The 16,161-nt window shown below is 30.9% G+C and overlaps 3 protein-coding genes across 3 annotated transcripts in view; 2 read left to right on the forward strand and 1 right to left on the reverse strand.

The window, feature by feature from the left end:
- The window catches only part of LOC125857508 (malate dehydrogenase [NADP], chloroplastic), a 1,084,261-nt gene that overhangs the window by 843,328 nt on the left and 224,772 nt on the right, over positions 1–16,161 (forward strand). The window lies entirely within an intron of this gene.
- Positions 129–1,991, forward strand: LOC125858862 (3-phosphoinositide-dependent protein kinase 2). The gene is made up of 5 exons (XM_049538646.1): positions 129–182; positions 490–732; positions 830–996; positions 1,516–1,738; positions 1,855–1,991. Exons 1-5 carry the CDS (start codon positions 129–131, stop codon positions 1,936–1,938), a joined length of 771 nt encoding a protein of 256 aa, XP_049394603.1. The 3' UTR covers positions 1,939–1,991.
- Positions 4,760–7,809, reverse strand: LOC125857513 (probable phytol kinase 1, chloroplastic). Its single transcript, XM_049537118.1, has 6 exons — positions 7,442–7,809; positions 5,743–5,810; positions 5,536–5,667; positions 5,343–5,458; positions 5,148–5,262; positions 4,760–5,054 (listed from the first exon to the last, which is right to left on the reverse strand). The coding sequence occupies exons 1-6, from the start codon at positions 7,781–7,783 to the stop codon at positions 4,868–4,870; spliced, it is 960 nt and encodes a 319-aa protein (XP_049393075.1). The 5' UTR covers positions 7,784–7,809; the 3' UTR covers positions 4,760–4,867.

Raw genomic sequence — 16,161 nt, forward strand, 5'->3', positions numbered from 1 at the left:
GGTGATTCGCTAAACCCTTTCTATTCCACGAGCATAACACCAGCAATATACACCACTGGGCCTTATTTAATGAAGGATGACTTTTGCATCTTGATTGACATAGGTTTCTCTTTGTGTAATTGGATTATATGAGCTTGCAACCCCTAAGCCAACCAAAACTTTGGCTTGGTTTACATGTTCAGGTTTTTTTTTGGTGTGCCCCTTAGACTTGAAGCAGGGATAAGATCTTAGATAGAAACATATTTGTTTGTCTATCTAGCTTTATGAAACATCCAATGCATGCATCTTTTTTGCTATTTTGGGTCTTAGACTACAGTATTCGTGTCTGTAGGACTACATACCTTTTCTTTTTATGGCAGGTAGAGAGAATATTGTGTCCAACATGGCATGTATATGCCAATTCTAAAATAATGCAGAACACAATTGATAAACATCTTCAACATTCCAATAGAATGTAGTCTTAAAATTGCATTTCATTCCAAGTAAAAGAAGCACATAAATGAGCCTGTGTTTATATTTCCCAAAAATACACACGTTATACATTTGTACATATCAGAAAATCTCTTTTGCCTATTAACTTGCATCCAAACGACTCAGGATATTGATCCTAGCCGAAGACCAGGTGCTGGACCTGATGGTTATGCTTCACTGAAAAACCATCCTTTCTTTAGCGGGGTTGATTGGGATAATTTAAGGTTACAAACTCCTCCACGGCTTGCTGCAGAGCCAAAAGTATGGCAATTTTATTTTTATCCTTGAAGCTTTATCTAATTTTTCTTAAAGAGTTGATTATTTATAGAAGTATTAAAAGGGTATCTCAAATCTTCAGGGGCACTCTACTCGTAGCAGTGGTGAAGATCAAGATCCTTCATGGAATCCCTCACATATTGGGGATGGTTCAGCTAGAACTAATGATGGAAATGGTGGTACGACATCCTCTTCTGAAGTTGGTAGCGTTACCAGGCTTGCTTCAATCGACTCATTTGATTCAAAATGGTAGGTTTAACACCTGTGGGATATCTTAGCTGTTAACTCTTGGTTTGACTTTTAACTATGGTTGACCTTGTGGTTTGTGTACAACTATACTTTGATATTTGTGTTTGAACATGTAAAAAAGTGTCGTATTCTACTTGGGTGCCAGTTTCTTGCCTTGTATCTTCAACTTCAGATGCTCTTTATGTTTCCTAATTGGGGAAAAGGGAAGTTGTCTTTGCTTCATTAATTCGTTAGGATCAATTTGTAGTGCAAATAACATTGAGTGTCTTACATTAAGTTTCCCGTAGAAGCTTGCTCCTACTCTGCTAAGCCTATGTTGTAACGTTTCAACTACTCTTCTGGACTTGGTAAGCGGGACATGGCAACTCTCAACTGCACACTTTATTATGGGCAGGCTCATGCACATGGATTGCTTTAGGCCGACTCCTTTGTTTTGTTATTTTGCACAACTTTATCCCTCTTTCAGTCCTTGTGTATCGGTAATGCATGTCAACGTGGTTTCTGGTGATGCATCAACAGGAAGCAGTTTTTGGAGCCTGGTGAATCTGTTCTTATGATTTCCAATGTGAAAAAGATACAGAAGCTTACAAGCAAGAAAGTTCAGCTTATCCTGACAAATAAGCCAAAGTTGATCTACGTAGACCCCTCAAAGTTGGTGGTCAAAGGGAATATTATATGGTCGGACAATTCTAACGATCTTAATATTCAAGTCATAAGCCCTTCACAGTTCAAGGTTTGCACAGTTAAGTCCTAATTGCCTGTTTTTGTTTTCTCAAGAGCCCCAATCATTTTTAATGATAAATGAATTTTAAGTTAACTCTCAATCTTTGTATGTTCATGCATCTTGTGATCATACAGCCAAAGAAAGTTATGTCTTTCGAGGATGCTAAACAACGAGCAATGCAGTGGAAAAAGGCAATTGAAACTCTCCAGAACCGGTGATATCTATTTATCTGCATTTCGACCATACCTCTTTTAGAATGAAATTGTAGAGGGGTACACGGGATCCAAAGCTGTTGGATTCTCCTACAAAAATACTTATCAATATAAACTCAATTTACAGGTCTCCAGTATAGTACATTATCTTTTTTCTTCTTCTTTTTGATGAAGTGCACATCCACATTTCATTTGTATGCTACAATCTTGTAAATGCAAGAACTGAAAGAAGTTGATGAATTCTCAGTTATTTCAAAACCACTCCTCACAATAGAGCTGTTTTTGACAACATAGATGCCTGTCAAATCAACATAGACCAAGTAAATATGAAATGGATAAAATAGTTTTTACTATTTTTTTTAACTCAAAATTCATTGTTTCAGAATTATTTCGAGCACAAATAAAAAATGTCATTTAACTCAGTGTAACACATACATTATATTTTTGAAATTGCAAGTGATCAATAGGTATTATCTCTTGTTTAAAGTGTCAAAATGCAAAATTATGTCAATTTTAGCTATCTATTTATGAATTCAATCTTTATTTTTCTTTTGTTAATCACAAGATGACACGAGAGGTTTTGTGCTACATTCTTTTACAAAATTTTATTTTTAGTTTTATATCTTTTCACAACAGATTTTTACTTTTACATTTAAGAGATCTTCATTTTTATTTAAAAGATATGAAAAAATAATTTATTTTTATTCAATTTTGTAAGTAGCCCTAAGAGATTATGTTCATAGATTAATGACATTATGCAAAATATTTATTTAATTTACTTGGATTCAAATTAAAAACTAGCAAATATACGAAGATTTTTTTTCTCAGATAGGATGTTCATAGTAAATTAAATAAAAGAGTAATCAATAAGGGCAAATTATTTTTTTATATTAATAATAAATAAGTTAAAAGAATGTGATAAAGAAATCAAAATGACGAAGATAAAATTATACGGAAGTTGGTGTAATAAAGTATAATTTAAGACATATCTCTAAAATTATCCTAGTTATGTTTCAATTACGATTTAAGCAAAGTAAAAGGGGAAATATATCATTTAAGTTTGTGTTTTTAGAGTGAATACATCTCTTATTAAAAAGAGTAAATTTTAGGTTTAGCAAACATAAAAAATATATTTGTATGTAATATGTATATTTCGGTATACATATACAAAAAAATCAATTGTATAATCTGTTTTTGTATAAAGCGAGGAAGAGAGAAAGACAAAAGAAAACTGGCAGGGAAAAATCTGTATTTGTATAATTATAAGTGTATAGGACGAAAATATATGATCCGAGAAATTATATTTATAATTTTTATAATTATTTACTATAATATTCATAAATAAAATATAAATATTTTGTTAAATTTTAATTAACTCAAGTCGTTAACTATACCATTTTCTCAAGCACAACACTTAAATTTTAGCCCAACTGTTACAGCCCTAGGTCCATCAAAATCTATTACTTTAGTCTTAACTATCCTACCTCGCATAAGATAGTCACACTTTAGCTTAATTGAATCACTTTGTTCGTGTAATAATAACTCTACTATTGCTTAATTGAATCCATGGTAGCTTTCTTATAGGTTGTTCATGTTCTAGGTGTTTGTCTATCGAGATACGTATGTCCTCAAAAAATTTATTACTTTCAAACCAAAAAATTGAAAAAATGAACTAAACCGAAAATTATTTTTTCGTTTAGTTTGGTTTAATTTTAGAAATTTAAAAACCGACTAAATTGGTTTGGTTTTGATTTTAATCAATAATCGATCCAAACCGAACTATGGACACTCTAGTGATTACCTTTATGCCTCATATAGTTATAAAAAAATATATATGTCTAGATTATACAAATCCAAATGCATAATAGGTATCGAGTGTTTGATCATGCAATGACCCTTCATATGTGAGTTTCTCCATCTACTTGAACAATTATTACCTCATTAGCTAATTTTAAGATTATTACTGAGTTAATATATGTGATGGTCACTCAACAATCAACTATTTTCATAGAAAGTCACATAACTTTGATTTTCAACACAAAAATCAGTTAACTATGAGATTTTTGCCTAGAAAGTCACTCAATCTATTTAATTATTTTTTTCATTAAAATTTTGACTTGAAATTTTTATTTCTAATTAAAATTTTAAGAAATAAACATATATCCTGTCCCACTTGATCCGGCTTATTAAAATAATATTGACCCTTTTATTTTAGCTTTATCCTCCAAAATTATTCTCTCGTCACCTTATTCTTCTCCTCCGCGTTTATTTTTTTAATTCCTCAATTTCAGCCTCTTCATCCTCCTTTTAGTTAGGGGCAGCTCAATTTCTGATCTCACTTAATTATTCCCTCTTGTCTCCGGATTCTTTTTATTATTATTATTATTGATCATTAGCTTTATTAGCTTTAAATGATTTTAAATGAAGGCAAAAGGATAAAGAAAAAGAGAACTCGCATATATTATTATCCGGTGCTTTTCCATGGATTCTCTCTTGATAAAATCTCACTGCATCCTGCTAATAATATTTTAATCACAATCTAATTCCTATTTAACAGACATTTACTAAAAGAAAGGCTGAAACCGTAAAAAAAAAAAAAAAAAGGCAGAGAAGAAAGTAAGAGAATAAAAGGGTTAATATTATATTTTTAGCAGTTTGGGTCAAACAGAGCGGAAATGTTTAAATGGATATATGTTTATTTCTAAAAAATTTAGTTAGAAGGGGAAGGGAATTTGCATAGAGAGACAACAAGTTGTCACTTGTGAATATCTAAAATGAACCTGTGTTTGTTATCTTTCACTAATTGATATGTTTAGGCATCAAAGAACCATCTGAGCATATACATAAGATAAGAGCACCACAAGAAGAAGATAAAGCAGGAATTATGTAAGAAACTTATTCAATGACAGCATAGTCCCGGGAAGATAACAACATTCTAATAAGCAAAAGCCAATGATGCTACAACCATGCTTACCAAAGGAACAGAAATGTTATCGTCTATCATTCCAGTTATAGGGAGAGACTCCACCATAGTTGCTATAAATGACACCAAAGCTACTCTTGCTACAGTTGAAACCCAATCCAACTGAAAATATCCCAACGCTGAGAAGTAATACAGCATCCTTTCACCATATGAAAAAGTCTAGTATCAGCATAAATGTTACAACAAATTCAATATCTAAACAAAAACAAACAGCACAAGGACCAAAACCTACCCAACCGATACCAGGAAACCGAGAACAAACATGGAGAGGCTACCAGCCCAACTTTTCTGTTTATTATAAGGTAATTTTGTGGACCCAAACCTTCTTCCAACAATATCAGCGATTCCTACATAGAACAAAGTTTAAAAAACAATAAGTGTAAAAAGTTCTCACCATAGACCAAGTGATATGAGCTTCAGCTCTTACCATCACCACCACACATCATTGCTAATGAAATTACTCCAACTGGTGACTCACGCCAAAAGAGAACCGCACACAAAATTAACACTAAGACATAATATAGAGGCCCTCTGAGCAATTCTCTGCAAGGAAATGGCTAAAACGTAAGAGAGGAAGCAATGCCATGTATCTGTTGAACGAAGCGGCAAAGGGAACTTACTCTGGCTTTCCTTCCCTAGTAACAGATTTTATAAGCCCCTCATCAGTAGCCAAAGATAGGCCATGAATCACAAGTCTCAGGAAGTTTGTAAGTGGAACTACAGAAGCAAAGTAGCGAGCCCATCCTGATGCGCTAATCTAAGATCTAAATCATCAGTAAGAACATTCAAAGATGGATCTGTATTCATCAATAATGACATAACAATACCTGAAAATCGGCCAGGAAGCCATGAAAAGCAGACCAGACAATATGTGGACCAGCTTTCTGCTTAAGTTCTGTTTCGATGAACGGAGGGGAAAATAAATATCACGAGAAACAATGAAAATCAAGTGATCGTTATAATGTGTTATAAGAACCATTAGTGCTGACATCACACAAGACCACAATCCCTCTATCTTTTTCCTTTCTCCCTCCTCACTCCCAAAAGAAAGTATCTTAACTATTCATAGAATGTTCCAATTTCTGTGAGCTTTTGCTTGATGCCTAAAATGTCTCACCCGTTTCTCTATTTTATTTTTGATAGGCCCCTTTCTCTATTTGTTTTTATAAATGTGGTGTCTGTACCAGCATTCCACGGGATACCTGCCGCCTTCCTCCAATAACAGGTACTAAGGTAACTCGATCCACCTAGAGATTTGAACCTAAGACCTCATGGTTCTCAACCCACAAGTTGTTGAAAGTTTCCTAATCAAATCATTAGATAAACGAATAAATAATGGAATGAAAGGATCAAACTGAGTGGAACAGATATAGATGATTCATATAGCTAACCCAACTAATTTAGGATTGAGCGAAGTTGTATTAAATAAAATAAATAGGAATACGAATTGCTAAAAATAAGAAAGTGGAGTTTAGTAGAAAGACCAGAATAATTCTTTGTGTAAGTTTGGTAGGGTGTATAAGAAATAGAGTGTATTAGTAATGCAAGATTAATTCTTATGCATATTTTTGGTTTGGTGTATTAAATATAGTATACATTGCATAATTTTTTGTGAAAATATATTTATTTATAAAGATACCCTCTACAAATATGACATAAAAGATTTTTAATTTTATTTTGAAGGGTAATTAAGTCTTTAATCAAGCTAATGCATGCATCAAAGCTCTTGCATTACTAATACAATGGATTTCATGTATTAACAATACAGACTTCAATACACACTAGGGTTGAAATAGTGTACCAAAGCTAATGCACAGAACATGGGCAACCTTGGTTTTACATTTCTTGAAAGACCAAGTCAATACAATTAAAATAAGCCCAATTTTGAAGAGTTAGGTAGTATATAACTCAGCATCAACTTTTTATTGCCAAATTCTAATTTCCTCTCCAACAATACACTTCATTGTGTCTTAATAATAAATTCATAACTAATCAAAAAAGTCACCGTTAATTGAAAAAGTCACAATCCATTCAATGTGAAAAAAGGTTATTCAAATTGCATCTTTTAGGGAAAAAAAGACTTCATTTACCATTCACACTTTTCCAACCCCAACAGTTAGGTCATGCGACACTTAACTTTTTCCTACATAATTTATGTGGGACAAGTCCTCTAAACTTATATTTTGCCAAATAAGGTCATACATAATGACACTTTGGTCACAAATTTTCATTAAATGAGCAAAAATCAAAGACCAAACCCAATTAGGGGCAATCCGCGGAAATACTTGTGGTAATTCCAGGTAAGAAACAAAATCACAAAGTTTTCATGAACAGTAGAAACTTCTAAGCTAGTGCTGAATCTGATTTTGATGGAATAAAAGATTTTTATCACACATACTCACACCTTATCTAAGGTCATGTACCCTGCTAAGTAAAATCAAATCAGATTGTACACTCATGACATATTTGTCAATCCGATACAGTATAGGAGTAACTGTGTTTGTGAGTAAGAGAGAGATAGAAGACCTGTTCAATTAGCTTCCGCTCGGATAAGAAATCAAAAGTGGAGACAAAAGCATAAGCGCCGGCGATAACCAAAGCCGTCGCTCCAGCATCCTGAAGCATTGAACCACCATCTCCGATAACATTAAAACCACCTAAACCGGCTGCCACCGGACCGGAAACAGGTCGGAAATTGTACGGCGAGAAGAAACGTCGGCGAAATGTACTAGTGTCGGTTGTTGCAGTGAGAGATGGAGGCAGATTTGAGAGGCGGAGATGACGAGGAAGAAGAGAGTGGGTGACCGGAACTACCAAGGCGGCAGTAGTAAAAGGTCTGCTCATTGTAGCACACACAAAACCTTGCATTCTACAATCTAAACATTATTCATTTTCGTCTTTGACATATAAGTATAAAGACATTTATCGAAAGAGTATTAAAAAATAGTTTTTGTGGCTTATTATATATTTTTCGGGAAACGGCAAAATATGTTGCTAACTAAGAAAATGACCGAAATAGTATTAAGGAGTAGAGTAGATTGATTTGGTCCTGATATATCAATTACTAAATGCTAATCAATTTATCATTGCCCCAAAATATCTAATGAAGCAATAGAAAATATATCTACCTATTCTACTAAAAGATATAGCTATTTAACTATACATAGAATCTATTTATTATATTCATTATTTATTACTTCTTATATATCTCTTATTTAGAAATGAGAGTGTGGGTGTACTAACACTGAATTTTAGAGTTGTACAAGAAATTTTGTTAGTTGTACTAAATTGAAAATTCTCAATTTTACCCCTTTTTTTTTTCCTAGATTGATGGTTTGTAGTGATATCTCTTATTTAGAAATGAGAGTGTGGGTGTACTAACACTGCATTTTAGAGTTGTACAAGAAATTTTATTAGTTGTACTAAATTGAAAATTCTCAATTTTACCCCCTTTTTTTTTTCTAGATTGATGGTTTGTAGTGATATCTCTTATTTAGAAATGAGAGTGTGAGTGTACTAACACTGCATTTTAGAGTTGTACAAGAAATTTTGTTAGTTGTACTAAATTGAAAATTCTCAATTTTACCCCTTTTTTTTCTAGATTGATGGTTTGTAGTGATTTTTTGATCCTTCTCCTTTGAACATGTGTTTTTTTTTTTTTCATTCTCAAATCCTCTGTTTCTTGGAATTTTAGAATACATTCGTTTGACATAGTTGAAAATTGAGGAAAGAAAATTTTGAATTAACCTTAGTTTCTTCTTGGAGACCATCATTTTACACAGTTCAATCCTGCGGAATAACCTCTGAGTTGTCTTTAGCTTTCTATTTTTTTTTCATTTTAGTTTAGTGTGTTAGGGATAAGAATTGTTCATATTTGATTTTACTCTTCATGTTTTATTGATGGAATCTATGTGCTTTTGGTGTTGTTATGGAATCTGAAGGAAGAACTGTTGGGTTCGAAAGTGATTAGGGTATCATGCAGAAGCTTACAATTGCAAATAATATAGTTGATAAATTAGCGACACATAAAACTATATCAAAAGACATAATATTATTATTGTATTTTTAAATACATTGAGTTGTTGTATACTGTTTTTAAATGTTTTATATAAACTGCATCTTTATTGTTGCTTTTATACAGTATTGAGTTAAGTATCCATGAGTTGAGTTGAGGTGAGTATGTTTCCTTCTTTCAAAGTTCAAGTTGTTATGTTATGTTCAGTGTTCCCCTTACATGCTCGTACATTCAATGTGCTGATGTCATTTGGCCTGCTTCGTTTTATGATGCAGATACAGGTAATCAGGAGCAGAGATTTGGTGAGTCTCCTTACTTTCCAGAAGGTTTCACATCGAGCTTACATTTCAGTTTTGTTTATTAAGATGTCATGGGTCTTATCCCAACGTCCATCTCAATTAGTAGAGGCTTCATAGATAGTAGAGTTTTGAGAAGTTTGTTTCATTTTCATTTGTTAATGTTGTAGACTTGGGTTGCTTCTTTTGTCCAGTGAGTGTTTTAACACATTTATGATTTATTTATTTTAAGAATATGAGTAAAGTTTCTACTTTTGAGTTTATCTATTATTGAGAAAGTCTTCCGCTGAGAGTTGAGGCCAGCAATGGTTCTCGAGTGTCAGTCGCGTCTAGGGTGTAGGTTCGGGGCATGACTATATATATATATAGTCATGCCCCGAGCCTACACCTTAGACGCGACTGGCACTCGAGAACCAATCTAAAGGAACTATACATATATATATCAGGATTAAGAATATAAGTACATTTAATAGCTTAGAGAAGATGTTTTTGTCAATCAATCTAAAGGAACTATCTCTACTCGGTCTTGTTCAACACATACAAATGCACTAGCACAAGAAGTTGGAACTATATCGCTTTCATAATCAAGATAAATTATATATAATCTTGTGCTACATTCGTACCGATGACATGTCCAATTTCCATCTTAGGTTATGAACAAAAAAATTATACTTATAATAATTGATGTTTTAATCCTTCGTTTATAAGCTAAAACTCTATATACTAAATTAATCATCTACTATGTACGTATATAAACATTATAAGCGAATATATGATCTATTAAACTGGATAAATAATTATTCTATAATAAATACATATCTAAAAGACTAAAACATATGGTTAGTAGTATATATTTCAACAGTTATCTCAAATTTCTCGATAACTCACAGATTTAAGCCAGATGGATGCGAGAACCTAGGTGGCAAACTCTAAAATGAAATTAATTTGCATGAAAAGATTCTTAAGGAGATAAATAAACGATTATCATGAGTTTCATACAAACATAGACAGAATTTGAGGAGATACATGAATTTGGATGAGAGTTCCATTTTTTATGAATATGGTCTTAAATATTCATGAATTTTTCAAAAAATTACATCAATTATGCTTGGACAAGAACAACTAAGAGAAAGTCCAAATATGGAGATTCACAAGAACCAGAATGTTATCAATCAGAGAAGTATTATGTGTAACATCTCTGGTATTTGTGGTTGTCCTCCTTTCCGTTTTGAAGTCTTAAAGAGCCTAAATTAGAGTTTTTTTTTTGTAACATTGTGTGTGATTCAAGAGCATTTGATTTAAATTAGAATTTGAAAAGAAAAAAATTGTTTGACCTTTCTAATATGTGTTAGATAGTTATGGAATAATTCTTTAGCTATGATATATTTGTGTATTTATTTATTTTATAGAAGTTTTAAAATATATGAATGTTTTAATAGATATAATTACTATATTATAGTGAGAAATTATTATTCTATGAGGTAGGTTTTAGTTAACTTTCGTGGATCACATATAACATCCTTAATTAATAATGATTTACAACAAAGATTCTGAATGAAATTTATATGAATATACAACAAAAGGGTGTGGATTTGGAAAAAGAGAGAGAGAAGTGTATATAGAAGGTGTTTTGGGTATGTGGCCCAAGTTAAGAAAAAAGAAATGGGAAAATTGTATGAAATAGCAAACTATTAATTCAAATTAAATGTTATAGCCATAGTTTATTTTATTTGTAATTCGCAATAAACATTCCATTTTTTTGTCATCTGGTTCGATATACAATTAGTCATTTTCGGTATACAATTACCCATTTGGTATAAAATGTGTTTGTGTTTGTATAAAGCGAGAAAAAAGTGTATATACAAATACAAATATATATATATATATATATATACACACTTATAATTATACAAATACAGATTTATTATACAAATTACAATGTATAAATGAATTTATACAAAACTGAATAATTTGTATAAAATTGGATGTATCAAGCGAATCATACAAATCAAAAGCTCCATAGCAAACATAAAATTTGATATGGAGCGCAATTATGCAAACCATAGCTATAACATACAAATATGATTTTTATGTTTGCTATATGTGAAAGTTGCTCAAAAGAAAATAGGCTCCGGGTGTTGGGCTATTTTGAGAATAATAATAATCTCAAAATGGTATGAATGAATTTTGAGGGACCGGGGTTTATTTATATTTTCATTAAATTGAATTTGACTCGAATTGATACAAAGTTGATACAACGTGAACTAGATAAATTATACTTCATTAATTTATGAAAAAATTACAGAAATTTCACCATTTAGTTTACTTATTATCATTATCCCCTATAAGTTTTACAAATCTCCAAAATTCCTCATTTTCGCGCATCAGATTAGTGTATCTCGCACATCATATTAGTGTATCTCGCACATCAGATTAGTGTATCATGTATAAAATGTACATCAGATTAGTGTATCATGTATAAAATGTAATGTATCTTACTTAACGATTAATGCATCTCGCACATCAAATTAATGTATCAGCGCTTATATTATTGTATCCGTTTGAGGGATTTCTGTAATTATAAACTTTTAAGGGATAAATTGTAATTTTACCTTAAAAGTATGTGATTTTTGTAATTTGCCCTTAATTTATTGAGCTTCTTAACTTTAACGATGTAAAATAATTATTTTGACATAAAACCTAATTATTTTAAAATAAAAACTAATTATGCAACTATTTGTTTAAAATGAAAATTATATAAACATATTATTGCAAAATTACCTTGAAATTAATCTTAAAGAACATATTGTAAAATTTCTAAAATAACAAATTGTTTGAAATAGTAATAAATTAAATTTTGGAAGACAAAAATTGGGTGCAACCAGCATACCAAAACGATGTGGCAACTGTTCATCAACCAGTGAAGGTGGAGTTAGAAAATATATAGTCTATAACATCCTAAACACATATTAAAAGAAGTTGATGATGATGAGGTAATTTTCATCCCAAATGTTGAGGAAGAATCAATTGAGAAAAATGAAACAAGCGGGGAGGAAGAATCAGATAATGAATAGAGTATAAAACAAGCAATGAAAACATTAATAACGACTTGATTAGCACCGGTTTGTAATTAGGACCAAACCGATGTTGCACAGTTCATCCATTTGACACCAATTTTTCATAAAATAATAACGACTTTGTTCATCGATTTTTTGAATAGTTTTTAATATTTTTGAAATATTAGTGTTAAAAGGACTAGAAAAGATGAGACAAATAAAACCAGTTGTTTATTTATTGTACGTAGAGTGACTGGATTGCTAGATTTCATATTATGTAAAATAGAAAATAATAGTATTACATTTCTCACATGCTAACAAGTGAAAAAAAACAACTTTCCAAGGGACGGCCTATTGGACTAGAAAAATAACCAAACACACCGTAAGAGTTATTAGAAAGACAACAAAAACTATATTATTAATTAAGGAAATTATTGAAAGGGTAGTTTATAAGTAGCTTAAAAGTATAATGATGTATTATTAGGTCAGCCTAGAGTATATATAAATTACTGTTACAAAGGGCAGGGGAAGAAAACATTATATGCCCACAATCATTGGGACAGACATAACGCTAAAATAAAATATTACCAGTACTATTGTCTATTATATACACTATGGATGAATGTAGAAAACATTTTAAAGAAAATGCTTTCAAAAAAATTTCATAATTGGTTTTGGCCATAATATTTTTTTTCTACGAAAACAACTTCTTTTTTAAGAAAAAAATGACTCATCTAATGAGAGTAAACAAAAAAATAAATCTATAAATTTAACATTTCAAGTTCATTAATTTTTTCCGATCCCGATTCCTATCTCGGTATCCCTTGGTCAACCCACCCAACCCCCACAGTATTAATGGTCTTGGAAGAGTTAAGATTAACAAGGGAACCCCCACACCTCAACATTATATTATGTCGGGTTTTCTAGTTTGTTTCAGTGTTTTTAATTCTAAACAAGTAAGTTGTTTAAATTTTTAGAAAAATTATTGGGATTTTTTTTCATATTTAGTTTTTAGTTAATTGGGTTCTTAATTATTTATATTTTCCATAAAAACAGATTGAAAATAATTTAAAATAATTTTAAACTTATATTTAATTTTAAACTAGAAAAAGTAGTATTGTACTAACCTAGTAGTTGTTATCATTCCTTACACAGTACACTGCAGTCACGTAGAAAGAAATGTAACTTTCACTCTTCTTCACAAGTCATGCTAGGAACAAATAATTATGTTGCATGTTCATAATTAATTAATATGTTTTTGGCAGTAATTTCTTTAGTATTGGATCTGTGGATTCCATACAAATAAATAAATTAGATACGAAAATTGATTCAACTGTTTTTTTTATAATGTAGATGAAAGTTAATGATTGGGAAAGTGGTGAAGTAGTGAGGGGGAAAGAACACTTCACGTGGAAAGATTCATTAGGTGTTTGGTGATCCCAACAAGCGACATGCTTATCCTAATTATTTAATTAAAATAATACAATACACATATATAGAGAGATCTGCTAGGTAGACATCGTAAATAATGTTCCATCTCAAAGGTATCCTATGCAAATTTGAAAGTGACTTTCATCACTTTAATTATTTATATATACACATTATAATTATTACTCATCTTTCTAATTCATATTAAGTGAATTATTGAGATTTTTTTCATACTAATTTATTGATACATGTGTTATACGCAGGAGCGGAGCCAACATCTCTTTAGGGGGTTCATCCGAACCCCCTTTGGCAGAAAATATTACTAATGGTTAAAATTATTTTTTAGATGTATATAATAGATGTCGAACCCCCTTCGACTAGTTCGTATGTTTACTCCTTCGGATTTTGAACCCCCTTATTGAAAATATTGGCTCCGCCACTAATTATACGTGTATATTAAATTGTGTGTATTAATGTCTGTGATATATCTAAGATGAATTAACAGTTACGTCAAAATATTTTTTCACAATACAAAGAATAATTGAATAATAATTTGTGAAAATCCTTCCCAAAGGTTCGAAAAATTTGATGCACAATTAAATTTAATCATGAACAAATACAAGCTTTCGAAACTATGTATCATCCAATTCATTTTGGGGTTGGGGGGCGGGGGGGACATGGTAATCATGTATTTCCGTATTAATTTACGATTAAAAAATACATAATTACTTGAATAAATAATAAGATTTGTTTCCATAAAGCATTAAACTATAAAGGAGTAATTATAAAATGTGCACCAACTTAGAATTTGAAAGAAACAAATTTTAAAGTCACGTATATATCGTAGATATCATGACTTTTGATGCAATAATATCATCATAAGTAAAAAAAATATTATATGTCGGAAAATTATATTCTTCCTTTTTCCCAGTTTATGTGACTTACTTTCCTTTTTAGTCAATCCCAAAAAGATTGACACATTTCTATATAAAGTAACAATTTAACTATAAAATGTCTATTTTATCCTTAATGAAATGATTTAAATATCTTCTTTTCTTTCTTAAACTCCGTGTCGAGTCAAATTACCTCACATAAAATGAGACGAAGGAAATAGTATTTTAGTTGTTCTACTTTAGTCCCCATTCTAATTAAACTTGAGATGGTTAAGTAGAAAAAAAAGAAACTTGGATGCTACTCTACCTTAAAACCTTGCTCAGGTTTATTAAAAAGGATCCATATTCCTTGAAGAGGACTGCTCAATATCTCATAAACTAATTCTGAAATATTCATAAAGAAACTAAGATATCAAATACAGTATTTCTCAAAGTTTACATTGGTATCAAATATATTTAAAGGATATCCAAATCAACTTATGTTTGAAAAATATGTTATTAGTGGTCCTCAAATAATGGAGAAAAATTAAAGAAAATAATTAAGAAATAAATAAAATTATACTCACAATCTTAATAAATAAAATCATTTTTTATTTATTTTGTGATTACAATAAATTTAGATTTCCTTACTTGAAAAAATGTATTGTACATATAGTGTCATATATATCATAAACAGTATATATAAGTGAATGAATATACAAATCAAATATAGTCTAATAATATCAAATCATCAATTAAGCATACTTTATTTCAAAATAATTATGACTTAATATTTTTGACATATTTCCTCGTAAAAGTAATTATATATGATAAGAAAGTAAAACTATACCTTGATCAGTTACAAAAAAAAATTATTTAGCTAAAGATAATTATTATATTATTTTGCACGGCAGAGCAACAAACATTTTAATTTTACTTCTACTAAGTTGAACAATCCTAAATGATTTTTTTTTACAGAAAGAAGAGTATACGCATCGTTTATTAGGGTGTGTTTGGTACGAAAGAAAACATTTTTCGGAAAATGTTTTTCAATCTTCTCATGTTTGGTTGAGTTAAATGTTTTTCAAATCAACTCATTTTCCTCAAATTTAAGGAAAATGATTTTCATTCAAAATTTAAGAAAAACATTTTCCAAAACTCTCTTCCAACTTCAAATTACAATTACCTTTTTGTTAAAAAAATCAATTTATTTTTTCCCTATCCTCAAACCAGCCCCCCAAAAAAATAAAATTAAATTAAAGCTTGTTTTTAAAAAATGATTTTAACTTCAATTTTTTTACCACATCCTCACCCCCTACCCCCACGCCCAACCCCCCCGGCCAGCCCCCCTACCAGCCCCCCACCCCCAAAAAAAAATTTTAAGTTTGTTTTTAAAAAATATTTTCAACTTCAAAATTTCATTTTTTCACTCCTACCCCTCGACCTCCCCCACCCACCCCCCAAAAAATTTTTTTACACCCCCCTCCCGCATCCACCCCCTACCACCCCCCTCCCCCAAAAAAAAATTTAAGTTTGTTTTTAAAAAATATTTCAACTTCAAAATTTCATTTTTTCACCC

This window comes from Solanum stenotomum, chromosome 3 (genome assembly GCF_019186545.1).
Source record: "Solanum stenotomum isolate F172 chromosome 3, ASM1918654v1, whole genome shotgun sequence".
Classification (NCBI taxonomy): domain Eukaryota; kingdom Viridiplantae; phylum Streptophyta; class Magnoliopsida; order Solanales; family Solanaceae; genus Solanum; species Solanum stenotomum.